At 42.1% G+C, this 25,522-nt stretch overlaps 1 protein-coding gene across 4 annotated transcripts in view; it reads left to right on the top strand.

Moving 5' to 3' along the window:
• IQGAP1 (IQ motif containing GTPase activating protein 1) overlaps positions 1 to 25,522 on the top strand; it is an 80,416-nt gene that overhangs the window by 37,444 nt on the left and 17,450 nt on the right. For all 4 annotated transcript variants that reach the window (XM_055717062.1, XM_055717061.1, XM_055717060.1 and 1 more), the window contains exons 12-32: positions 21 to 184; positions 548 to 708; positions 1,242 to 1,366; positions 3,939 to 4,102; positions 6,744 to 6,834; positions 9,205 to 9,372; positions 9,729 to 9,871; positions 10,201 to 10,371; positions 13,323 to 13,406; positions 13,505 to 13,576; positions 13,679 to 13,748; positions 14,271 to 14,479; positions 15,469 to 15,624; positions 15,781 to 15,944; positions 17,138 to 17,362; positions 18,643 to 18,783; positions 18,876 to 18,960; positions 21,174 to 21,406; positions 22,130 to 22,262; positions 22,616 to 22,718; positions 23,826 to 23,961. In XM_055717062.1, the coding sequence (XP_055573037.1) occupies positions 21 to 184; positions 548 to 708; positions 1,242 to 1,366; positions 3,939 to 4,102; positions 6,744 to 6,834; positions 9,205 to 9,372; positions 9,729 to 9,871; positions 10,201 to 10,371; positions 13,323 to 13,406; positions 13,505 to 13,576; positions 13,679 to 13,748; positions 14,271 to 14,479; positions 15,469 to 15,624; positions 15,781 to 15,944; positions 17,138 to 17,362; positions 18,643 to 18,783; positions 18,876 to 18,960; positions 21,174 to 21,406; positions 22,130 to 22,262; positions 22,616 to 22,718; positions 23,826 to 23,961 (2,998 nt within the window). The remainder of the gene's footprint in view (positions 1 to 20; positions 185 to 547; positions 709 to 1,241; positions 1,367 to 3,938; positions 4,103 to 6,743; positions 6,835 to 9,204; positions 9,373 to 9,728; positions 9,872 to 10,200; positions 10,372 to 13,322; positions 13,407 to 13,504; positions 13,577 to 13,678; positions 13,749 to 14,270; positions 14,480 to 15,468; positions 15,625 to 15,780; positions 15,945 to 17,137; positions 17,363 to 18,642; positions 18,784 to 18,875; positions 18,961 to 21,173; positions 21,407 to 22,129; positions 22,263 to 22,615; positions 22,719 to 23,825; positions 23,962 to 25,522) is intronic.

Genomic DNA, 25,522 nt, shown 5'->3' with positions numbered 1-25,522 from the left:
CTACCTCTTTGAACTTCTAGGGCTGGCAGCAGTAGCCAGAATTAATTCTGCAATTCGAATGGGTGATGCTGAGAAGACTGTGGCAGAACTGATGAATCCAGAGGCCCAGTTACCAGAGGTTTATGTATTTGCTGCAGACCTTTACCAAAGGGAGCTGGCCACCTTGCAGCAGCAGAGCCCTGAAGTAAGGACCATGTTCTCTCTTATTTCTGGAAGCTGGTGTGGATCACTGGGTCTACCTTGTCTGTTTTGTTCAATATCTCTCTGCAACAAACCTGTCTTGAATCTTCTTAGAACTGCTTTGGTGTTCAGTCTGTTCTGACGTGAAGTTTAATCCCTGAATCTTGAGCTACTTGGCCCTGTAAGATTCTACTTCAATCTTTTACTTGGTGTTCTACCTTTCTTTATGGTTCTCATCTTTCTGCTTCTGTTATAAGGTTGTCCCTTTGCTTTCTTACATGTCTGTTCTGACAACTGTTCTGTGTTGTGTGCAACAATAGGTTGTAAAGAACGCATGGAATTAATTTGTTGTCCTCTTCTGTTGCAGGGTAACCTCACCCATCCAGAATTATCTGTTGCTGTAGAGATGCTGTCTTCTGTGGCCCTGATTAATAGGGCTTTGGATTCAGGGGATGTGAATACAGTGTGGAAACAGCTGAGCAGTCCTGTCACAGGGCTTACAAACATTGAGGATGAGAACTCTCAGAGGTGGATATTTCAAGAAGTCATGTCTGTCCTTGATGTTGTTTACATTCTGTGACTTTCTGAACCTTTTTTCCCCACTTCACATTCTTTCTGCGTTATTTCTTATGGTATTGATCGAATCTCTGTTGGCTCTCCCATCTTGTTTTTGCGATTACTGTTCTTACTGGTCTGATTTCTGTGCTGTCTCTCAACGCTTTCTCACCGATTTCACATTAAAGCCGTGTTGTGATGCCATTAGGTTGTTGCTGGTACTACGCCAGCTCACCCACCACGTTCTTTGCCCTGGACTCTCGTTCAGTGTTACAGTGCTTTTGTCTATTTGACAATTTTGCCTGTTTTGATGTGTCTCTTTGGACTGTTTCACATTTGGGCTGACCATCCCGCACGCAGCCTTTGCTCTTTCTTTTCTTCCTCTCTTTCACATTTGTTCTAGTTTCAACCCTTGTGTTACCTCTTACACTTTGTACAATTTTTGTGTTGTGTGTCCCTGGCCAGCTTGTTGCAATGTGATGTATGTTGGTTTTGTTCTTTGACAGATACATCGATGATTTGATGAAGCTGAAAGCTCAAGCACGTGCAGAAGGAAATGAATTCATCACATGGAATGATATCCAGTCATGTGTTGATCGTGTGAACATAGCTGTGCATGAAGAACATGAAAGTAAGTTTTTCTGCTTGTTCATGCTAGGCTGATCCCAGCTCATAAGGAGTGATAAAACGAGGTGTATGTCGATGCACAAAGTTACTGTTTGACTTGTAGTTGTGTCATACATCAGATATCTAAGATGATCTTAGTTATGAGCAGGACTTGGTGGTCTGTAGTACAAAAGGCTTTGACAGCAGGACCGCTAATGGCGATCAGGCAGTCAGGAGTGTTCATGGCATTGAAATCAGTATCTCCAAACACGTGGTTAGTCCTTCTAATGCAAATTTGAACCACTTTTGGCTGACAAAATGCATTGTCTGCTGTCAGTGCCTAGGATTAGTCTAGAACACTTTCTAATTTTGCTTCAATCCCTCAAATTTAATGAAAACTAATATTAGCAAAATCACTGAATTAATTTTAGCCTAGTCTTGGAGTACTCCGTCCTCCTTCCTAATTTGTTGTATTCAGTAGAAGTTACTTTTCTTAAAGTCCGTTCTCTCTTTGGCTGCAATCTCTGCTCCTTTCAGGTTTTCCTCTTCTCCCTTTGTGGTTCTTCTAGTTCTGCATTGTTTTTAATTTCTGTTTTTTAGTAGTGTTATGTTGCTAAGTGTCTTTTAGCAGTGGAAATGATGAAAACTTCAGTAAAACAGAAAATTGGAGTAATTCTTCTTTCTCTCTAGGACGTTATTAGTTGAATTAAAATCCACAGTAGAGATAGAGGAGTCCCTGAAAACAGCACAATTAAGCAAACCTATTCTTAGGTAGGTCCTTGTGAGGTTCTCTGTCAGGTGGTTTAATTTTTATTAATTTTTTTTCAGTTTCGTTAAGGGATCATTGTTTTTGGCTATGACCAGTGCTGAAACCTCCTGCATATGGCAGGTAGCATGACGTTTACTTCCAAGCCATCTTTGTAATGTTTAGCTCAAAGCCTTGCATCGTAAGACAGAAGAGATTTGTCACAAATGTGGAGGTGATGATGAAGTTTATATTGTACACTGAGACAAACAGGTGTCTTCTACCACTTCTTGTTGTGTAGTTGAGTTGTGTTCCACCTTGAAAAGAGCTTATACTCTAGAGAGGGTTACATTTTAATTTGGAGCCTGCTATCTCGATTAACTTTGTTTCCTGGATCTCCAAATAGACATTGGGTTTCCTGTTCGGGTCAGGTGAGCAGATTTGTTGAAACCACACAAACACACACCGAGATGCTAGCTTCATGTATCTCCTCTGTGTAAGAGGTCACAGCAGAAGTCTGAAAGTTTGTGTAGTCCCAATACCCTTTCTTACAATGCTTCTTATACTGTAAAAAAAGGTGCAGAAAATCCTGTAATGAGATAAGTTGTTCTCATGAGGAATTTCTTAATTAGTTGGTCTGCTTCATATCTGCCCTTATGCAAGGACACCTTTTATCTCCTGAACAAGTTAAATGAGTCTGAGAAGGTCCTCAAGGCATACAAGCATAGAGTTTTTAATTTCCCTTATCCTTGTAAATAGTTTCAAATTAAAAAAAGCTGTCTAGTGAGGAACTGGAACATACTGCTGTTCCATGGAGTAGTCTTGCCATGCCCGTATTGGCAATCTAGTCAGAGACAATTACTGCTTAGATTCTGTGCCCTTTCCTAAGTCTAACAGTTACCGTATCTGCTTTTTGACAGAAACCATGCCACCATTTTAGTGATCCTAGTCCTTGCAGTGTCCTCCACTACATTTTTTCACTTCTCTCTAATCAATCCAAATACTACCTCTTCCCTAAGAAGTTCTGGTTTTCATGTGAACTTTTGTTTTGTATTCTTTCCTGCCTAGAAAAGTCACAGTCTCCAGATACATCAACTGAAATTGGAAATCCCCACGCTGATCTCCTTACTTGCTTTTATCTAAAAGATCTTGTTCTGCACTGGTCAAACCAGATTTTAATTGATCCTTCTTTAGGCAGGGAACTGAACCAGATGACTTTAGGGTCCATCTCAACGTAAGCTATTTTGTGGTTTGCAGGAGATGGTTGCTGTATGTAGGGCCATGTGTGAGGTAGACTCTGCATTTAGCGAACTATATTTTTGTTTGTTTTTATTTAGCTGAATGGTAAATTTTACTGTGCTTGAATAGCATCCACATCTCTGATAATACGGCTAATACTACATATGTTCAATAAAAGTTTTCTAAAATATGAAGAGACTGTATTTTTAAATGGTATTCCATGCAAATCTTTAGCTTCATGTGATTTCTTTCTAGAGTAGCCAGAACTTTGGAAAACCATAACCTATGAACTCTGGCCATTTGGTCTTTGATAATTCTCTCCTAGTGGCTCTGAGCTGGATGTCTGAGGACTCAGTTCTGTCCCTGCCTGTAGTCTCCCTGATTTTATTAAATTTTTTTTATTGCAATGCTCAGGCATTATGATTACTATTAAGATGGAGAAAGTCTTACTTTCTTTATGGGTAAATAACATTTTCTGTTAAACATATTGCAGTTCTCAGCTGATACTTGGTTTAGGAAGGGCTAACTGCATTTTTCTTCTGAAACAATGCTTATGATTATTGTTGACCAGAAATGGAACTTTGTATTTCTCCCACTACATCTTTGTCCCTAGGGATTTTGGCAATTGGTCTTATCAATGAAGCTCTGGATGAAGGGGACAGCAAAAAGACTATTCAAGCCTTGCAGATTCCTGCAGCAAAATTGGAGGGTGTAGCCCCAAAGGTAGCACAGCATTACCAGGATACACTACTTCGAGCCAAGCGAGAGAAAGCACAGGTGAGTGCAATTAAATGCACCTCTTGAAAAATCTTTACGTCTGTGTAACTGGCTTGTTACTGGTCCTCAAAGCAGGGAATCAAAACTGGAAGTGGAGAGCTGGGCATTCTGCATACCATCAACTGATCTTACCCAATGAGTTTGAATCTTTCTATACTAGAGAAAGATTTGCAGCCAGACCGTATTAATCTTCATGAACTGCAGAGATGGGTACAAGGATATTAACTGCACGAGATGACTTTTTACAGCTAATCCCAGGTCCAGAATGAGATACATATATTTGTGCTAAGAAATAATATGCCTCACCTGTTTCTGCAGGGAGACCACATTCATTCTAGGAGTTCTGAACTTCTGACTGTTTCCTGCAAGCTTAAGTTGGGGTTTTTTTGTATTTTATTGTTACTGTAGTTGTAGGCATAATTTTATATGGTAAAAAGAAAGTTCCTGGAAGTGAAAAATCTGTGATAAGTTAGAAAAAAGAAATGAAGCAAAATACATGCTACTAGCAAAACATACTGATTCCTGTTGTTTACCCAGTGACGCTTACATTGGTAATGATTTTTTTGAGCCTTAGTTGTCTGTCTTATTAGCTGGGAACTTCTACCTACTTGTACATAGTTGCCGCTTTCACTAACTGAATGTGAAGATGAAGATGGGGAGAGGAAGAGCAAGTCTCATCTTCCAGGTTTAGGAGAGAGGATGAGAGTGCGCGTGTTTGAGTAGTGTGGGCGGGATACTGATATTTTTACTTTTTTTATTCTCATCTATTTACAGAGTAGCAGACATCTGCTTTCAGTGGTTTGAGGGTGGTTTGTGGGTTTTTGTGTGCTGTGGAGCTCATTGCTCTAATACTAACGCAAAATTTTGCATAATTGTGTTGACAGGATAGCAGTAGCTGAAAACTGTATGAGTTTCTGATGAAAATCATTAAGCAGCTTCCCCCCAAGGGCCCTGAAAGGGTTAATGTTCATCAGGAACCCATTTTGTGCTGAAGCATTTCCTCCCGCTGAGTCAGAATGAAATAATGAACTCTTTTTAGTGTGCGCTTAAGCTTGTGCCAGCCCATGCTGGTAACTTCTGAGCTGGCGTGAAATGGCCTTATTTAGGCATATGTTCATCTTGGGGCTGCTCCCGGCAGCGTGGCAGCACTGTCAGGGATCGAGAGATTGTATTATAAAGTAACGTTGTGGGGAAAATAGTCACTATCTGAAGTCAGCTGTTACTAACTAGTGATTTCCATACTTCGGGGCTGAGAGGGATTGTAGTTCACCACAAGATGTTGTTCAGTTGCTTATGTGAATGGGGAGTGCTGTATGATGCAAATTTCTTCGTGTGGTGAGTAGAGAGAGGAAAAAAACAGTAAATCCTGTAGTATGTTTTGCTGTGTGTGCCTTCCAGAAAGCCTGGAATGGTAAATCTGTAGAAAAGCACGGGATGGTTTCAGTACTCTTGGGGTTGACTTCTGGTGGAGATTGCAGTAGAGGAAATTTTCTTTGATTATTCTCCCCCACTTAGAAAACACAGTTTTGCTGTTGCTGTTACTTTTGTGGGACTGATGAAACCTGCCCATGAGAGGCACATTGGCCTCCTGAATGAGATCCATTAAACGTGCCACTTGACCCTCCCAAATAGTGGGAAAAATGTGGAGGGCATGTAAGGAAATGTTCATTTTCAGCCTGGCCCTAAAGCTCTCGAACACTGTAAATAGTGGCTCTTTTGTGCGGCGTGTTTATTATTCCATACCAAAAGTAAATGTTTCCTGTGTTGCCTTTGTGCAACTGGAGTTGTCGGAGGGGTGGCAGTTGCGTCTTACCATTTCTTTCAGTAGCTACCTACAGGAAGCAACAGTGGGTGGGGAGAAGCTGTGCTTGGCAACTGCTGGGTCATTGTTCTTTATGTATATTTTTGGACTTGCTAAACACTTGTCTGCTTTCCTCTTCTCAAATTTCCGTGTGTAACGATAGTTGATTGATTTTCTTCAAATCCCAGCCAAAATAACAGGACACTGTATGAGTGCTGCTCCTTGACGAGCAATCTGTTAAAACAAAGACTTAAAATCAGTTTTGCCTGCTGTGTGTACACCCAGCCCAGTATGAACGATGCTTTTTGGTTTGCTGGGTTGTACGGGCCTGTGAACTTCCCTGGGCAGACACAAGAACAGCCTGATGTGACATTCGTTACCTGAGAGTTTTTAGCTTCTGCACACAGATGTGCATCAGCAGGTTTTTGTTCTCTTTGTAGCCGCGTTCTCTCGAAGGATTAACTTGTGTTCCTAGAAAGTCGTGTCCTTTTAGCAAGTCCAGCTTTAGGACTAACTGGTACCAAGTCCCTGGCCTTGTGTTCTCTTTGCTTATCAGAGTGACTCCCATTGACAGAATTTCTTCTTCGTTCCGTTTTCTGGAAAGAGTTTTTGACTGGGGGGAGGTACCGAGCCTGGTAATGCCATAGTAGTCTGCAAATCACCAGTGCACATGCTGTCCTTGTCTTGGAGTCAGTTAGAAAGACCAAAATGCTTCTTATTCCCTCTGATACGGAAAATCACTGTATAGTCCGTTGTTGAGTATGGGTTATTCTACTTTGCAAAAATAGCGATACTTTTCTCCTCATGCTGTGTATATTTTTCTCATCATATTCTCTTCAGGACACACAGGATGAAACAGCTGTGCTTTGGCTAGATGAAATTCAGGATGGGATTCATAGGGCTAACAAGGACACAGAGGAGTCGGAGCGATGTAAGTATTGTCACACCATGTTGCAGTTAATCCCCATTATCAACTAAATACTGGTTACTTAAGGAAAGGTTGGGAGCCTGAAATGTCATGTAAATGTGGCAAAGGGAATCCAACGCACTTATGTGCTTCTAGGGTAGTAATTTTTCTTTGAAGAGTGAGTGTCAGATTCTTCAAATATTAATTTCTTATCTTTGGGGAGGTTATGCCATTTTTGCAGTTTTGTGTGTGACCATATTACTTCATTGGGCAAATCTCTTCTCAAATTGTTTGTCATTTGCAACTGATGGTGCGTGCCTGTGGGTGGTTAGTTAGCTATGAGAACGTTCACATGCAGAATTTAAATGGTGTTTTCCAGTGTGCATTATCTTTTGTTTGTGTGGCACGCTGTCTTGTCTGGGTGCTATTATTTCTAGACTAGCTTGCATGTTTTTCAAATGCAGACAATAATGCACATCAATACTCACCTTTGCTCCTTAGCGTGCTTTGCAGATGGACTGGCTCACCCATCATTACATCCCAGTTTATATAATGATGTCATTTCTGTCTCCAGAAACAACGAAGTAATTGCTACTCTTTGCTTAACTTGAGGTTTTTTGGTTTGTTTTTGTGCGGGGTTTTGGTGTGTAGTGTTGGGTTTTTTTGTTGTTGTTCCTGACAGAAGCTTTCTGTTCAAGAAAACACGAGGGTTTTTAAAGTAGTCTGATATATTCTAATGGCCTGTTTTCTGCATATGCTGTTTGTTTGCTTGGTACTGCATGCTTCAGAGAGCTTGTTTTTATATACTTTTAAAATACGATATTGTTCTCTTTGCATGTATTCTACATCTCTAATTTTCTGTTACATTCAACATTTACACCTGCTTGCTTTGCTTGATTTGTACAGTATTAGTAAACTGATTGTTTTCTCTCTTTATATTCACGTTATATTTTTCTTGATTCTGTTTCTTCATCTCTGGTGTGCTGATAAAATGTCTTACTTCCCACTTTCAAAACTTTTTAATTTGACATTAGGCTGATGCTTAGAGTTAGTCAAAGATGCACAGTCAGTCCCCTCTGATTTTGCTTTGAACAGACAACCATACTGGAAACTGAAAAGTTTCATCTGAGTCTGGAATCTGGTGCCTTCTGAAACAGGCTGTCCAAAGAGACTACAGAATCTCTGTCCTTTGAAATTTTCCAAACTCTGTCAAAGTCCTGAAGCTAGCGCAGCTTTGGGAAAGGGATTGGACTAGATTGCCCTCCAACATGAGTTCTTAATGAATCTGTGTATCAGATATGCAGAGTTTCTGGCATGGTTAACTCCTCTTGTCCTTTCTCTGTTTGTGCACAAGTGAGCTTGCTTTTAAATTCATGCCTTGTCCATTTGTATTCTTTATCTGTAGCTGTTTTAGAAGAGACAAAAATCAACAAGTTCACAAAAAGCTTTCTTCCAAAAGACACGATGCGTTTGTGTCGGAGCCCGTTTCAGTTGTTTTTAACGACATTATTTGGTCAGAGAATTGCCTTGTCAACTGCCTTAAAAAAAAAATAAAAATGTGAGGGAGTAGGTCAGAGCTTTACCTGCCCGTCTTACTGTCTGTTCCCAGCAGTACCAGTGCCATTTTTTCACCATTTTCCTACCCACTGCGCACTTTGGCAAAGCAGCAGCTTGAATGTCATGCCAAGGAACATTGGCCAAAAGCAGGATTAATGTATGTGCCCTTAAACCTGAATAAGATCTTCAGACACCCTTATCTGTCCATGTATGAACACACATTTTTGCCGTCTTACCCAGTGCTGAAAGTGACTGTATTTTGTGTTTGCTCTGTCAGTGCGACTCCTGTGCTTTGTGAACGTGTCTAGTTGAGTTGCATTTCTGGAGTAGCCCTGCAATGATATGTTGCTGTTGTTCTCTTCCTCTGCCCCCTGTCTTTCCCCAGTCAGGTTTCTGACTTGGTTGCAAACTTCTCCATACTTCTTTTTCACTAGGGATGGATGGTACTAGTTGTTGAAAAGGCCACTTTTGAGTTGTGACTGTCCCTGCCAGAGGGAACTGCCTTAAGGAATGTCAGAGGAGAGCTAAAATTTATTGAGAAATATTGGTGGTAAATCAGCACCACAGGGGGACTTGGGGCACACAAGTGATGTGTTGTCAGGTGCAGTACCACCTGTGGCTGGACACTCCATACTGGATAGGCCTTTATACTACAAGTTGTCTGATGTTTTTTATTTATATTTTGTATTTATAGACACTTAAATGTTTGTGTATGTACACACAGAGGAACTGTAAGTGTGTGTTCCTGTTGCCTTGCTCTGTTCTGTCATTTTGTGTTTGCTGTGAATTACTGAGCCCCTGAATGCCAAGATAACCTGCTTCCTTATGTTATTAAAGTCTCCTTAGGAATTCTGGCCATTAACGAAGCAGTAGACCATGGTGTTGTTAGCCAGACCCTGAGTGCCTTGCGTTCACCTGATGTTGGGCTGTATGGAGTCACTCCAGAATGTGCCGAGACGTATCAGCGAGAGCTGTCAGAAGTCAAGAGAAGAAAAATGGCAGCAGGTAAACCTCAAGTAGCTAACTGTTGTGAAATAAATTCAGGATTATTGCATGTGGAATCAGTACCAGAGGTAAAAAAAGCCTCTGGGGAGGAGTCTTGTGTTACAGGTGGCAATTGTGGATGCTTTGTGAACTAAGGCTTTAAAAAAAGTGAATAGTAGAACATTCTCTGCTTGTAGAATGTGTTGTGTTTAGGTAGTTCTTGCATGACATCATTAGGGGCTTGGAAACAACATTCCTCCTCTTGCTTAGAGAAAGGAGTATCTGTATGTGTGGATTTCCTAGTTGTAACGTTTGTTTGTGGGAAAGATAAGACGCTTGTGTGGTTTGGAGACTTACACTGCAGTTTCTGCTCTTAGGGGGCAACGGCAGTGAATGGGTGAAACACTGGGTGAGAGGAGGCTATCATTATTATCATAACCTGCGGACCAAAGAGGGAGGATGGGATGAACCAGCGGAATTTGTGCAAAATGATACACAGCTGTCACGGGAGGAGATACAGGTAGGGTAGATAATACATGCTTTTTCTCTGAAAAGTTGATGTTCCTGTCGTTCCTATCCTTAATGCAGCTCTGAGAGAATGCCTCAATGTTAGTCATGTTAACAAGCTTAGTAACTCATTACACTGGGCATCATCAGATTGTGCATGTCAAAACTCCTTGTCCCAATTAGAAAAATTTGTCCTGTTGGTAAAAAGGGTACAGGGCCATGGTGTGCTGTTTATTGAAAGACAAACTTGAAGTCTCTTAATATGGAAAGCTGATGTAACATCCTGTTTCTTGGATCTCCATTCTCTTTCTGGCTCTTCTTCCTACCATGATACTAATTCAGAGCACCATATCTGGAGTCACTGCAGCATACAACCGAGAGCAGCTCTGGCTGGCCAATGAGAACCTAATCACGAAGCTTCAGGCTTGCTGTCGAGGATATCTTGTTCGCCAGGAATTCAACTCAAGAATGAATTTTTTGAAGAAACAAGTCCCAGCAATTACTTGCATTCAGGTAGTGATATTCTTTAATTATGTTTTAAACTTGTACCCTGCAGTTGTTTTCAGTACGCAAGCTCATTGACAGTTTTTGTTCAGTTCAGTTACAGCGCAGTTGTTTTCACATGATTTTACAAAATATCTAAAGGCGTTTCCATCTCCCAAAGAGTTTTGGTTTATTATTTATTTTCCATGTCATATACAATCAATAACGTCTTCTCAGGCAGAATTGGAGAGAGAAAAACTTATCTGAGGAAGCTTTACCTATAATTTTATTACCAGATTCAGTGTGTTGTGAATAGGGCAATATGAAGTGTGCTGTATGTCTTCATGGTGGTAATGCCATGTGATGCGATTCCTCCAGAACTGAAGACAATCATAGAATCGTTTAGGTTGGAAAAGAGCTTTAAGGTCATAGAGTCCATCCGTTAACCCAGCACTGCCAAGTCCATCGCTAAACCACGTCTACATATCCGTTAAATCCCTCCAGGGCTGGTGACTCAACCCCTTTCCCGGGCAGCCTGGTCCAGTGCTTGACAACTCTTTCAGAAAAGAAATCTTTCCTCATATCCGATCTAAACCTCCTCAAGTTGCACCAGAGCCATTTCCTCTTGTCCTTTCGCTTGTTACTTGGGAGAAGAGACAACCCCACCTGCCTACAGCCTTCTTCCAGGCAGCTGTAGAGAGCGATAAGGTCCCCCTGGGCCTCCTTTTCTCCAGGCTGAACACCTCCAGTTCCCTCAGCTGCTGCTCATAGGACTGGTGCTCCAGCCCCTTCCTCAGCTCCGTTGCCCGTCTCTGGACACGCTCCAGCACCTCAGTGTCTGTCTTGTAGCGAGGGGCTCAGAACTGGACCCAGGATTTGAGATGCAGCCTCAACCAGTGCCCAGTACAGGGGGACAGTCACTGCCCTGGTCCTGCTGGCCACACCATTTCTGATACAAGCCAGGATGCTGTTGGCCGCCTTGGCTACCTGGATGCGCTGCCGGCTCATGTTCAGCTGGTTCCTGACCAGCACCCCCAGGTCCTTTCCAGCTCCTCTGCCCCAGCCTGCAGCGCTGTGAGGTTGGTGTGACCCATGGGCAGGACCCAGCACTGGGCCTTGTTGAACCTGGTACGGTGGCCTGGGCCATCGGTCCAGCCTGCCCAGGTCCCCCTGCAGAGCCGCCTGCCCTCCGGCAGGTCAGCACTCCCACCCAGCTGGGTGTCACCTGCAGACCGAGGGTGCGCTTGGTCCCCTTGTCCTGACCTGAACCCTGGGGAGCACCAGGTGTGATCGGCTGCCAGCGGGATGTGACTCCGCTCCCCACCGCTCCTTGGGCTCACCCATCCAGGCGGTGTTACCCAGTGGACAGAACGCCTGTCCGAGCCATGAGCAGCCCGTTTCTCCAGCAGAATGCTGTGGGAACCACTGGCAAAAGTGGTTCTGGTAGTAGCCTGGGTAGTCAACATGCGCGGCCTTTCCCTCATCCACTACACGGGTCACCTTGTCAGAGGAGATCGGGTTGGTCAGGCAGGACCTGCCTTTCATGACCCCACGCTGGCTGGGCCAGAGCCCCTGGTTGTCCTGCACGTGCCGCGTGACGGCACTCAAGGCGATGGGCTCCATGACCGTCCCCGGCACCGAGGTCAGGCTGCCGGGGCTGCAGTTCCCCAGATCCTCCTTGTGGCCCTTCTTGTGGCTGGGTGTCACGTTTGCTGACTCCAGCCAGCTGAAGGACCTCCCAGGTCAGCCAGGGCTGCTGAGAAATGATTGCAAGTGTCCTGGTGAGCGCTTCCGCCAGCTCCCTCGGTTCGCCTGGGTGGATCCCATCCCGCCCCATGGGCTTGTGTGTGTCAGGGTGGTGTAGAGGCCGCGGACCATTTCCCCTTGGATTACGGGGGCTTCCTGCTCCCCCTGCCTGTCTTCCAGCTCAGGGGGCTGGGCACCCCGAGAACAACTGGTGTTCCTATTAAAGACTGAGGCAAAGGTGGCATTAAGTACCTCAGCCCTTTCCTTATCCTTTGCCACCACGTTTCCCCCCACATCCAATAAAGGATGGAGGTTCTCCTTGGCCCTCCTTCTGTTGCTAATGTATTTACAGAACCTTTTTTTTTGTTGTCTTTTAAGGCAGTGGCCAGATTAAGTTGTAGTTGGGCTTTAGACCTTCTGATTTTCTCCCTGCATAACCTCATGGCATCCTTGTAGTCTAGAAGTCATAAAATCTTTTTTCCGGAGTTCCAGAAACAACATGATTTTCAGTATTCCTGAGTAAGATTATTCTTCTCTTCAGATTTGTCCAGGGATTTGGAGGATTGAGGACCTGAAAGAGATGGTGGGGTAATTCAGCATGAGGTTTGGTGCATTTGGAGGACAGCAATGAAAAAAATCTTTCTCCGGTGTTGTAACTGAAATGTGTGCAAATTAAATAGATGCTTTGCACCCTATTACCACTTCATTGTTTGAGCTTTGTGTGTGTGTTTGTTTCTGCCTAAGTAGCATGCATTCTGTGTGTATATTTGAAAAAAAAAACCACAACAAAACCCCCAAAATGACTCCCAGCCTATTCAAAGTAACACTCCCTTCAAGTGTAGTCCAAACTCTTGCCTAACTTCTGTTCCAAGCACCAGTAGCAGCAAGTCTGTGCTGAAGGCTTATAATGTTACATCACTGTTCTCGCCAGCAGCAGCATCTAACACATAATCCTCATGTAGAACAGTTTCTGTCAGCTTGACTGTTTAGTTACATCCTTCGGCTCCAGCTGTGCCTCGGAAGGCCCAGGCTCTTCATGGAGGTCGTTCCTGTCTCTCACGAGTACAGCTGGTGAAGTAGTTCATGCTTCACACTGTCTATTTCATGAATAAGATAAGCATGTCTCCCTCACCTTTTACATGGCCAGAAGGGAAGTTGGAAGCTGAAGAGCAGAAAGAAGCTCAGATTTGTAATTACTTCTGTTTAATTAGAAAAATGTGCCTTTCTGTTTTCAGTCCCAGTGGCGTGGCTACAAGCAGAGGAAGGCATATCAAATCCGTTTGGATTACCTGCGAGCGCAAAAGGATCAAGTAGTGAAGGTAGTGAAGGCTCTGTGATGAGTTTTTTGGTAGACCTTTTGGGTAAAGAACTTTGTTGGAAAGGTTTTTATCTGAGTATTTTGGTTACCCTTCTATAGATTCAATCAATGACGAGGATGTATCAAGCCAGAAGACGTTACAGAGATCGCCTGCAGTATTTCAGAAACCATGTAAGAGGCTATCTTGTTAAATTAATTTAATACCTGACTTTTGTACTCTTTCCAGAATGAGGTCAAGTGCTTATTTTATTCTGATTTTTTTTTTAATCCTAGATAAATGATGTTATAAAAATTCAAGCCTTTATCCGAGCAAACAAAGCACGAGAAGACTATAAAACCCTCAGTAAGTATTCCCAAGAGGATAAAACTGATGTGCCTCGAATCTCCATTTGCCAGGGAAGTTGCTAGTGTGATGTATAACATCAGGACAGTTCTGAAGAGCGATCGGGATGAAGTTGGTAGGACAGCGTGGAGAGTAGGTGGTTCTTGAGGCTGAAGGAAAAATTGATTCCAGCTGTTGCTTTTGCTGCTGAAAAATAGAGCTGTAGCTTTGCAGTTAACTTTGGTGGTGTGGACTACCCTAGGCTGATACTGACTTTGCTCTTTACTATTTGTTTCTCTCATGATTTACTTAAGACAAGAAATCCAAAATATCAGAAGCTGTTCAGACATTGTGGTGCTGATTTTATTCTGGTTGCTCCTTGATCATAGAATTATTTAGTTTGGAAAAGATCTTTCAGATCATAGAGTCCAGCCATAAACCTAACAGTGCCAAGTCTGCCACATGTGCTGTTTAAACACAGATAGATAAGGCATGTATTCACTTCTGTTTCCCATCCCCTGATGTTTTCTTACCTATTTTTAGTTAATGCTGAAAACCCACCTATGGCTGTAGTTCGGAAATTTGTCCACTTGCTCGATCAGAGTGACCAAGATTTTCAGGAGGAGCTTGAGCTAATGAAACTGCGTGAGGAAGTTGTAACCTTGATCCGATCCAATCAGCAACTGGAAAATGACCTCAATCTCATGGACATCAAAATTGGTCTCCTGGTGAAAAACAAAATTACATTGCAGGTAGGGAACGTGCTGATGGAAGAGCAACTACAGATTGAGCTGAGCCCAGCAGTAGTTAACATGGAAAGTTCCTGGCCTTGGATGTCAGTTGCTCAGGTCCAGTGGAAAATGTTGCCTCAGACTTCCAGATTTTACTCCCAGTATGTTTTTACTCCATGCCACTAATTTAGTATGCATCTCCCTAGAAGGAAAACTGTAGTAGGGGGAGAAACAAGACCTGAAGCTAAGAGAGATAAACAGATATCAGACTATCTTGACCTGATGAATGCAACAGATTGTGTGTTTGGAGGCTTTGAGGTTAAACAAGTGACAGTGCCACACAAGCTTGCAGCAAGGGGGATGATTTTGGAGGCAGCAGATGTGCTTGTGCCACTTGGTGTTAGTTGGTTAAAGGAGGCCCCCTCTATCGCTTGCCTGACATGATTAATTTCACAAAAAAAAAGCTCTTGCTGATACAGCATTGCCTTTTGTTCAAGCTGAAGTTTGGGTAAGCTTTTCACTTGGTCCTGGATGGTATGACGCTAGGCTCCTCCCAGTGTAAAATCTCAGTTGGTGTGAAATTCATCTTGAAAGGAAGCTGCAGCTTTTGGGCTGCTGCCTGCAGTGAAAAGTGCTGTTGCTGTCAGAGTATGTAGAAGTAGTGAGCTAGTTGAGTATGAAACAGGATTTATAGGTTTTAAGTCCAATTTAAAAAGGAAAACATTTTCAAGCATCTTCAGGATGCTACCAGCTCTGGTAGTAATTGCTGCCAAGAGTGACTAATTTCTAGGGTTTCAGGCAAATTCAGAAAGTCAAGGACAAAGCAGAACATGTACTTGCAGTCAGAGAAATCACTGTCATAGCAAATACTGCTTCACTTTAATAGCCCCAGACATATCTTGACCCTGCCTTTCCACGTGCAAGAGAAGTGGGTTTTCACATGCAACTGTTTTCCAATATTGCCTGTTATAAAATACTTAGGGGAAACTGTCCCTTTTCTTTCTTTCTAGGATGTCGTTTCTCACAGCAAAAAGCTTACCAAGAAGAACAAGGAACAGCTGTCTGACATGATGATGCTGAACAAACAAAGGGGAGGTTTGAAAGCTTTGAGCAAAGAGAAGAGAGAAAAGCTGGAAGCCTATCAGCATCTCTTCTACTTACTTCAGGTAAGCAGCTTCTAACGCTGCTCGGTGACCTCTTGCCATAGAGGCTTGTATGTCTTGGCACAGTCTTTGCTGGTGTACTGTAGTTTTGAGCCACCATAGTTCTTAGCGATGTCGTGTGTAAACATGCACACTAAATAATTTTTCTTGTTGTTGTAGACTAACCCAACGTACTTGGCCAAGCTGATCTTTCAGATGCCTCAAAACAAATCCACAAAGTTCATGGATTCCGTCATCTTCACGCTGTATAATTATGCTTCCAATCAAAGAGAGGAATACCTGTTGTTGCGGCTTTTTCAAACAGCATTGCAGGAAGAGATCAAGTACGTGGTAGCATACAGCATGTTCTTGCTGTGGAATCAGTTTTGGCAATTTCTGAAATTCAGGCATTTTTCATGTTACATCTCTTGCTAATATGCAGATAATGCTAACCTGTCCCTTCATTGTCCTCTTCCCATATCATATCTGTTCTTCATGTAGTCTATAAAGGAAGATTTAAGTATATCCATTGAGGACAAGGGCTTTTAACTTCAGTCAAGATTTCACTGCTCAGCATGGCAGCTGCTTTTAATCTGCTGCAGAGTCATTCTAAAATTCAGTCTAATTTCAATTCTCCAGTGTCTGGTTATAAACACCTCCAACAAACTGCAAACTCGGGCTTTACAAGCCAGGGGGAGAGCTAATGCTAAGCGCTCTTAAGTTTTCAAAAGCTGATGTGGAGGCCAAAACAGAGAGGCTTTATTGTTTGGAATTTCTGTTTCCTCTCAGTTAGGGAATCCGGCTGTCCTCAGGCATGCTTTGTTTGAGGTGGCCCTTAGAGCTCGGTGTTACAGGACTTCACTTCTTCACAGTGCAAGAGCTGCACAACTGGCTGTGAAGAAGAACGCACAAAAAAAATTTTGAGGAACTACTCTTCAAGCATTCTCTGGAATGCTTGTGAAGCATGAAGGTGGTATATGCCCTGAAACATATTATAACCTCTAAAAGACACTTCCCTCCCCGCCGCCCCCGCCCCACTAAATTCATGCCTGGAATAATAGTCCAGGGAAATGTAGATATTTTGTTCTCTGCCACTGTATTTCACATAGGAGTATACTAGGAGTGGCTTTTGTTGTCTGTTTGCTTCTTTTCTTATTGTAAATACTGGAAGAAACCTACTATTATTTTTCTTCTCTACATAAACCGTGCTCTGCTTGCTCTATATTTTTTAATTGTGCTCTCAAATAGAGTGTTCAATTGCATTTGCATTGATTGTTGTCAAGATGACTACTGGCAAGTTGCATTGGAATTCCCCAACAGAGGTCATAAGTTTCTTGCCTCATGCGTCCTGAGAAGTGTTCCAGTATTGTTCTCACACAATGTTGTAGCTTACTGCTGTATTGAGATTTTAGTACAAATCCATCATCTGTTTTGTGAGGGTGATGCTCTATAACAGTTTGTTTTATGCAGAGAAGTGTATCTAAAGCTGACAGAATTACGCATACCTCATATTTCATACAGATTCTTTCTTCTTCAGATCAAAAGTAGACCAAATACAGGAAATTGTGACTGGGAATCCTACTGTTATTAAAATGGTGGTAAGTTTCAACCGTGGTGCCCGTGGTCAGAATGCTCTGAGGCAAATCTTGGCACCAGTTGTGAAGGAAATCATCGATGACAAATCACTCAATATCAAAACTGACCCAGTGGATATTTACAAGTCTTGGGTTAACCAGATGGAGTCTCAAACTGGCGAGGCCAGGTATGGGAACCATTACTACTGTGTTTTTCTAAAGTTGCTTGGCTGCTTTGCACGGCTCAGTTAATCATTCCAAACCATCCTTGGCTTCACTATGTGCATCTGTCCAACTGATACCGGCCTTTCCATCCCCTCAAGATGGCTTTCATCTGAGAGTTCTAAAGATCAGGTTCTGGCAGTGGTGTTGAGGTTATTGAAAGGGGATCTCATTAGGAGATGGAAGAAGAAATGGTCTTTGGTGTTTGCCTATGTTGACTTAATAATTAGCTATGAGATGCCCTCTAACCTAAAAGAAATCATGGTAAGAAGTAGTGCTTGGGAATCTGTTCCGTGTCAGTCTCTGTTCATGTCTTACATAACTTGTACAAATTTAGGTGTTCTTTGCAAGCCAACAAAACCTCTTTTTCTGGATGAGAAGCATGACATTGCAGTTCTTTTAGTCCTAAATTCTTTCTTATTAGTATGAGCCACTGATGACAGTTGAATTGTGCTGGATGGTTTTCTGCCATTCTGGTTTCTTTTTCTTCCAGTGCATGTGATTTGCTGGAACCTGAGGTTTCTGTTGTCTTGGTTGTGGTTTTTAATATACTTAAAAAAACAAACCACAAAAAAAAAAAACCCACCATACAGTTGGAGTGAGTTTCCCCATTCAAAGCGGTCTGCAGTCATATCTTTCCCTATGCCTGGTTCAAAATTCTGGACATGTTAAAAATGCAGGTGAAGATAGGTGTTGAGGTCCTTCTCTTTATGTGAGATTTAGGAGACGCTTTTATGAATTATCTGCTTCATCTGTCTGTCTGACCTGGAATACTGTGCAGCAATTTCAGCTGATGGAGTAAATGTAACTACTCATTTGGCACTGCTTCTGGCCAATAGCATGCTACATCGATTTTTATGGGTACTGTTCTGTCTTCTGTCCAAGCTTTTATCTTCTTAATGTTCAAATATGTAGGTTGCTTTTTCAGAAATTTATTTGCAGCCTGAAGTATCGCTACCTGTCAGGGATTGCACTTTTTTGCCTGATGTGTATGTATGCATACTGTAAAAAAGATACAGTTTCGAATTAGATGGGCCTTTTCTGACAGTGGGCGTTGCAAGGGAGAGTAGAGGAGAAGTAAAAGCAAGAAGTCTTCAGCTCTTCCAGTGCCTAAAAAGTTAACTGAAGGCAATGCACAGCTCTTTACAGCCAAGTGAATGTAAACTTGTTTCCATGTCAAGCTAGAAATCCTTGAGGTATGCTGGCATGAGGAATACTCACCTTCGCGTTTGACTTTTTCTAATAGCAAACTGCCCTACGACGTTACACCTGAACAAGCTCTAAATCACGAAGAAGTGAGGACGCGCCTGGATGCCTCAATCAGAAACATGAGGACAGTGACAGACAAGTTCCTGTCTGCCATTGTTAGTTCAGTGGACAAAATCCCGTGAGTCTGGTGTACCACAGTATTATCCCTGAGAAGTTGTTGTTAGGTTCATGCTAGCAGCAGTCTTATTTGCCCTTTTCTTTCTCTCAAAGTTATGGAATGCGTTTCATTGCCAAGGTACTAAAAGACTCCCTGCATGACAAGTTCCCTGATGCTGGTGAGGATGAGCTGCTGAAGGTGAGGATCTGGACACCTTTGTGAATAATCGTCAGCCAAATTGGCTGTGGCAAGCACATCTCATTCTTCTAGTTTGTTGGGTGTATGTGTGAACAGGACTGCATGTAAGCCTAGATAAAGCTTATTTATTCTATGGATAGTAAGTGTTTCACATTGGGCTTTTGATTGTTAGCTTCATATACATCACCTGAGATGTAATACGTGGTTCAGAAGGAGGTATCCTGTTGCTTCTGCTTTGCTTTTAATATCTTGGGCATTTGGTCCTTTAGGTGTCTTGACTTGGGGTACTCTTGCTCCTAGAAGGTAAACCTGGGTTTTGCTGGTATGATCACAGCCAGCTGCTCCTTTCTTAAAGAGACAATGTCAAGTTAAAAAGTTTGTATGCAAAATTCTGATGTTCCTAATTCCCCTGTCTGTAACACTCCGACAGCAACGTGCAGTGAGTCACTTTCCAGGATGTCTAGTCAGTTCTGTATTTTGCATTTCTATAGGCTTGGAGAATCAAAAGGATCCTAATAGTAGGTATTCTCAGATGAGCATAGCTTTGGGGTTTCCTTTGCAATTTCTGTTTTTACAGCTTTTGGTAAGGCCTTTGTGTCCATGAATGTTTTACTTGTTAATAAAACAAAGTTTGGATCTTAGAATACTTGACAACGTCTCTTTAAACTTCTCTGCCTCTGCTTCATTACAAAATAATTACAAATCTGAATGCTGTTTTCTTCTCTCTTCTAGTTCTGTGCTTTCCCATTCTGAGACATCGATTCTTTCTATGCAGGTGAATTAATTTCTTCCATCTATAATTATAGGTGGAAAACTGCGGTTTTGGTTAATCCTCGTGGAAACAATGTAACTGTCCACATGAAAGTCAAAACTGCAGTTGCGTGCAATGACTACTTGTAGATTATAATATTATTTTTTTAGCAACCAAAGCTATCCATATAGTATACTGTTCTTTTCCCGCTGCAAATTTGAAAGTTATTGATACAGTTTCTTTCACAGATGTATTTTATTGTTACTGGTAGTAAACAGCTTTGGCTGTTGTCACCCCACAACACAATCTGAGAATACAGCAGAGGCTTGTGTGAAACAGTTGTCAAAAACATGACCTCACTGAGAGCAGTTAATAATTTCTGGGGCTGCTTGGCAGCGGCTAGCTTTTTTCTCACTGTTTGTTCCCGATCTCTTCTGTGCGTTTAAGTCACGTGGCGAGCAGGCGAAGCCAAGGTTCGGTGACCTGGCCCTCTGCAAATTTCTGTGAAGCACCAGAAAATACTAGGGCACGCGGTGTGAGAACTGTCGCTTTACATCAGCATGTTGGGTTAATTCCTCTTCATTGCTGGAATTACTTTTTGCAAAATCTCAAATACAGGTTAGAAGTATATTTGTGAGCATATGGATAATGTGACCTTTTTTTGTTCTTTGAAGTTTGTTGCTGCTCACACTTGACTAGGTAAATTGTATTTTGAAGGGTCAAATGCTACTTGTCTTCTGTGCTTCTGATTTTCTTACCTCTGGATTAAATGGTTTCTTGGTTACTCTTGCTAACTGGGGGTCTGTGCCTGAAAATGTTGCTGGCTTACTGGAGAATTACTCTGAAAGAGAAAAGGGCTTTGGAGAAGGAATGGAAAGTAGTTTCCTCAGGTTAACTCCTTTGTGTGCCATGCTTCCTCACCATTTTTGCTTTGTCGGAGATGGCAGCCAATTCTGCACACTTTCCTAAGAATTAGCTCTTGTTCCGTATTGAAACTGCATTACCAGGTTCCTCTATACCATGATCGTTCTGCCCTCTGTTAGACTAACTCGGTTACACTTAATTCTCCTGATAGTTTGTCTCATGCTGATACAAGTAGTCTGTTGGTAACCTGTAATATCTCCTGTCTGTATGTCTTTTCAAGTTCAAGTTTTACATCTTTATGCATAGGAATACCTGCTGCTGTATTGTCCTGTGACTAGTAGCGCTCAGTCTTCCCTCTTTGTGTTGACTATCCTATTGCATTTGAATGATTTTAATTATTATTTTTTTTACACTGTAGATTCTTGGGGATAGTATGTGCTTGCATACAGCGGCACAGCAGAACCTTTGTCTTGGAAGGGGCCTCTCGCTTACAAGAAAATAATTTGTCAAAGCACAGTCAGAGTAGTTTCAATAAAATTCAGTTGGGTCCTATACCATTGTTTCTTAATGCGTTTCTTCTCTACTCAACTTTTCCCAGATTGTTGGCAACTTACTGTATTATCGCTACATGAATCCAGCCATTGTCGCACCAGACGCGTTTGACATCATCGATCTCTCAGCTGGAGGCCAGCTGACCACGGACCAGCGCCGAAACCTTGGCTCCATTGCAAAGATGTTGCAGCACGCGGCGTCCAATAAGATGTTCATGGGAGACAACGCGCACTTAAGCATCATTAATGAATACCTATCGCAGTCATACCAGAAATTCAGGTAGAAGACCGTAGCTAATTAGGAAGTTTGGCAGGGGGTAGCATTACAGTAAAAAGGAAAAGTTATGAATGTTAAGTATGATAGATTCTCTCTCTGTCAAATATGCGGTCTGTAGAGATTGTACTGCAGACTGCTGTATCAATGACAATGGCAGCTATTTATGAACGATACATTATATGTTAATGAGATTGTGAAGTCAAGTATTTTGACTCAGGGATTTCTAGAATAAAAGTTGCTTTTGCATGGGTTTATTGTGATACTTCAGAGATGGACAACTAGAATGGGCATACATTCTTCTGTCCTATATGAACCTGGCTCCACATGAAAATCCAGTGGTGCTCAAGTATAAAGCAGGTTGGCGGTCAGCTGTTCGTATAGCTGAAGCGAGTTTTTGTTCAAAATTGTCATCCAGTGATTTCTGGGAGCAAGGAGTGTTACTGTAGGGGGGGCAGGAGGATGTGTGAACAAGATGACTGGAGCCTTAGACCAGTCCTGTGAATGCTGAAAATGAGCCAATGTCAACGTGGCCAGTACCAATAATTGAATTTACTGGGTTACTTCTGACGTGTTAAACTCAAGCTGACAAGCTGTAGTGTGCTCTATTGTACCATAGTTTGAAGGAGAGAGACTACGCTGGGGATTGTCACGGGGAGTTAATGCTTTTCATACATATGTGACTCGGAGTCACACTGATTCTTCATTCCTCTTTTTTTTTTTCTGCAGACGTTTTTTTCAGGCTGCCTGTGAGGTTCCTGAATTGCAGGATAAATTTAATATTGATGAATATTCTGACTTGGTGACTCTCACTAAACCAGTTATTTATATTTCTATTGGTGAAATCATCAATACACACACTGTAAGTATACATTGCTCACAGTTGCTCCTTATAAGCAGTGCTTACGAAGAAAATGCTGCTTCTGGCTGAAATGCAAAGTTACCAAATACAGGGCTGAACATTGTCTTTTGATTGTAGTGTGCCAGAGCTCATCGGTGCTTAGAATTAAGTAATTTGCTTTTGGCTTCTCTTAGGTTTCTTTTGAAAGTATTTGAGCCTGTAATAATGGCACAGCTTTAAATGTTAATATTGCTGCTTTGGAGTTCAGTGAAATAAGATCTTTTTCTAAAAGATACCTGCTCAAAGTAATGTAATTTTACTGTCTAGAAAAGGATGTATGATTAACAACTTAAATGTTCTTTCTGTTCATCTAGTTGCTCTTAGACCATCAAGATGCAATTGCTCCTGAGCACAACGATCCAATTCACGAGCTGCTGGATGATCTTGGAGAGGTTCCTACGATTGAGTCCTTAATAGGTGGTCTAGTTTATTGTACTCCTAAGAAATATGTACTCTTAAGAAATTAAATAAATTATCTAAGGAAGCATCACAGGTGATTTGGGAAAACGTGCTCTAAAAAGCAGCAGCAGATTGTTCCAGTGTGTTCTCTCTGACTGCAGAATTTGTTACCCTGAAAAAACCAGCTGCTTTCTCTTCTCCCCACCCACCTCACCTCACCCCACTTGAGACGTTTCTAGAAGACAGAGGGATATTTTGACATGTTTTCTGTGTTCTCTCTGTGTGTGCCTGTGTCTGTCCCAACTTATTTGCAAGGTGGGGTGTGGAAGCGAATGGATATGGTTTTTGGAGAGGATGCTTTGACAGCAAAATGCTTATCTTGAAGTCACTTGAAACCTTTATAAAGGAACGATTGCTGGCATGTTTTGCTCTGAGCACTGGCAAAAACGTGAACGTAAGAAGTGCTATCTGAGCCAATCTAGACCTTGAGTTTAACTAGAACTTACCCTCCTTCCCCATTTCATTTCTCCTATGCGTGGAGAAATGTGGTTATTATGTCAGAGTTTAATCTTGCTGCAGCCCTTTAAAAAAAGAGTGTTGGGAGGGGAACATTCTAACAGCTGTTCCGATGAAAGTTCAGACGCAGTTAGAGCAAGAACGTTTCCTTTTGACAGGATAATCTTGCTTTGTTCATAGAAGATTGTGGTTGCTAACAAGGGCTTCGCTCTTAGCTTGGGAAATTTGTTCTAATGAGGACATAGACCTAAAAACATGGTCATATTTTTATTTATAAAGTATTTTTGGCAGGTCAGCTACTCTGTATCTCAGCATCTTAGTCTCTACTGAGAAGCTTTGAATACACAGTGATCTTTAAGGCATATGAACCAGTGATTTTGTGGTGCCTTTCTCACCGGTGCATTCTCTCAGTTTTATGAAGAAAAAGACTGTAACATTCTCAAGATGATGTTTTTAAAAGCTGGTTTTGATTTTTAAAGTGTCCTTTTGACAGTTTAGGATACAGTGTAGTTTTTCTGTGGTCTCTTACATAGGAAAAAATGTCAAAGCTCTAGCAGTCAAGAATGTAAAGAATACAATTTATTCTATAAACTCTTTTCTGTTTGGCAGGGGAAGGGTCTGGCAATGTTAATGACCCCAACAGGGAAATGCTAGCAAAGACTGAGGTTTCTCTCACACTGACTAATAAATTTGATGTTCCTGGTGATGAGAATGCAGAGATGGATGCGAGGACAATTCTGTTGAAGTAAGTATGGGGTAACTACCTGGTATGTTTCTCAAGAGAACAAGGAACCTGCGTTTTCACAGTTAATCTGCATGTGAAAATAAGAGAATCAAAGTGTAGTTTAAACAAGTGGTGGACTGTTACTTCAGATACACTGACCTTGTAGAGCCATGTCCTTTCAATGCTGCAGCTGTTGAATTTGTTCCTGTCAGTTCTTTGTCACTGCTGAATTTGTCATTTTTTAAAAGTCTGTCTTGGATAGTTCTGGAGGGGAAAACTACCAGGAAAGAAAACTTTCTAAAAGTGAACAAGTGCAACAACAGCAGTTGGATTTGCCTGCATGTGAATAATTTGTAAAGATAATCTTAAATAATCTGTAGCGTTCATCACAATTGGGGTTTAACTCTGAAGTCTATTAACATAGAATTTAGAAGAATCAGTATTTGTCTGGCCTATATAATGCCCTCTGTAAATGTTTTCAGTAGAACACGTGTGAAATACGGAAATTTTAAGGGTAACTAAATGTGAGAAACACAATGTTGCTAAGCTTGCTTGCTTACCAAAATCAGTTTCTTCACACAACTTTTATGTGGATTATGTCTGTATCCTGACGGCGAAGTGGGAGATGATGGTAACTCATGATACTCCCCCTGTAGCTTTCCCCTGTCTGTGGGAAATACCTCCTTAGGGTATTTCTGCTGTTGCTGCTCTCCTTTTTTGGTTTATGGCATGGTCACCTTTTCTTTGCACTCGCTGGCCCCCAAACCTGACTCTTAATAGATGACAACTAATAGCCTTTTTGGGAAATAGAGGTGTTACCAGCCTAATGGAAAGGGAGAAAGGGGCAGTCAGAGATTTAATTATTGCTGGACTCTTTATTCCAGAGGACGACTTAGTAATAATACTGCCTCTTGGCCAGTTTTGGCCTTTCCCTGTTGCTGAGGTGTGTAGAGCAGCTACCTGACATTCAGATGCATATTTCCCTGCTGTGGTGCATTGCTGCTCAGGCGCTAGACAGTTTAACCGAGAATTCTTTGGGTCAGCTTACACTTGGCCTAGATGGACTAGTGACCTCCCAGAAGAAAAATCTTGTCTCCAAAAATAACTTTGTCTGGGCTTCTCAAAAGATAGGTCAGTATTTCCCTGCCCACCAGCAGGAGGTGATGCTGATTTCAAAAGCAGAGATTTACCAGAGGTGCTGGTAGTCATCCGAGTTGTGGATGATGAGGAAGGTGCGTGCGTAGTGCGCTTTGTGTGATGCCAGAAATAATTCCAGCCCGACTGCAAAGTACTGAAGGTGCTATTTGGTTTCATTGTGTGGCTCAGAGATAGAATTGCCTTGGAAGTGGGCACTGGCTGCGACTAAATCAGAGCTGAGATCAAGGAATGACCCTGTCTATCACCAGATTGGAGTCGGGGGTCTGCTTTGGCTCTGTTACTGTTCAAATAGTCCTGTGGAGTTTCTTGATACCTGTTACAAAGCACTGAAGTGCACTTAGGTGGATAATATTATAGACTTTTTCTGGCTGCACAAATTCACTGTTGCTGCTACCTGCTTTACCTTTCTCCTTGGGGTTGCAGC

This window comes from Falco cherrug, chromosome 7 (genome assembly GCF_023634085.1).
Source record: "Falco cherrug isolate bFalChe1 chromosome 7, bFalChe1.pri, whole genome shotgun sequence".
In the NCBI taxonomy this organism is placed as follows: domain Eukaryota; kingdom Metazoa; phylum Chordata; class Aves; order Falconiformes; family Falconidae; genus Falco; species Falco cherrug.
Note: the sequence above shows the minus strand (reverse complement) of the source record. Positions and strands in the feature narration are given on the sequence as shown.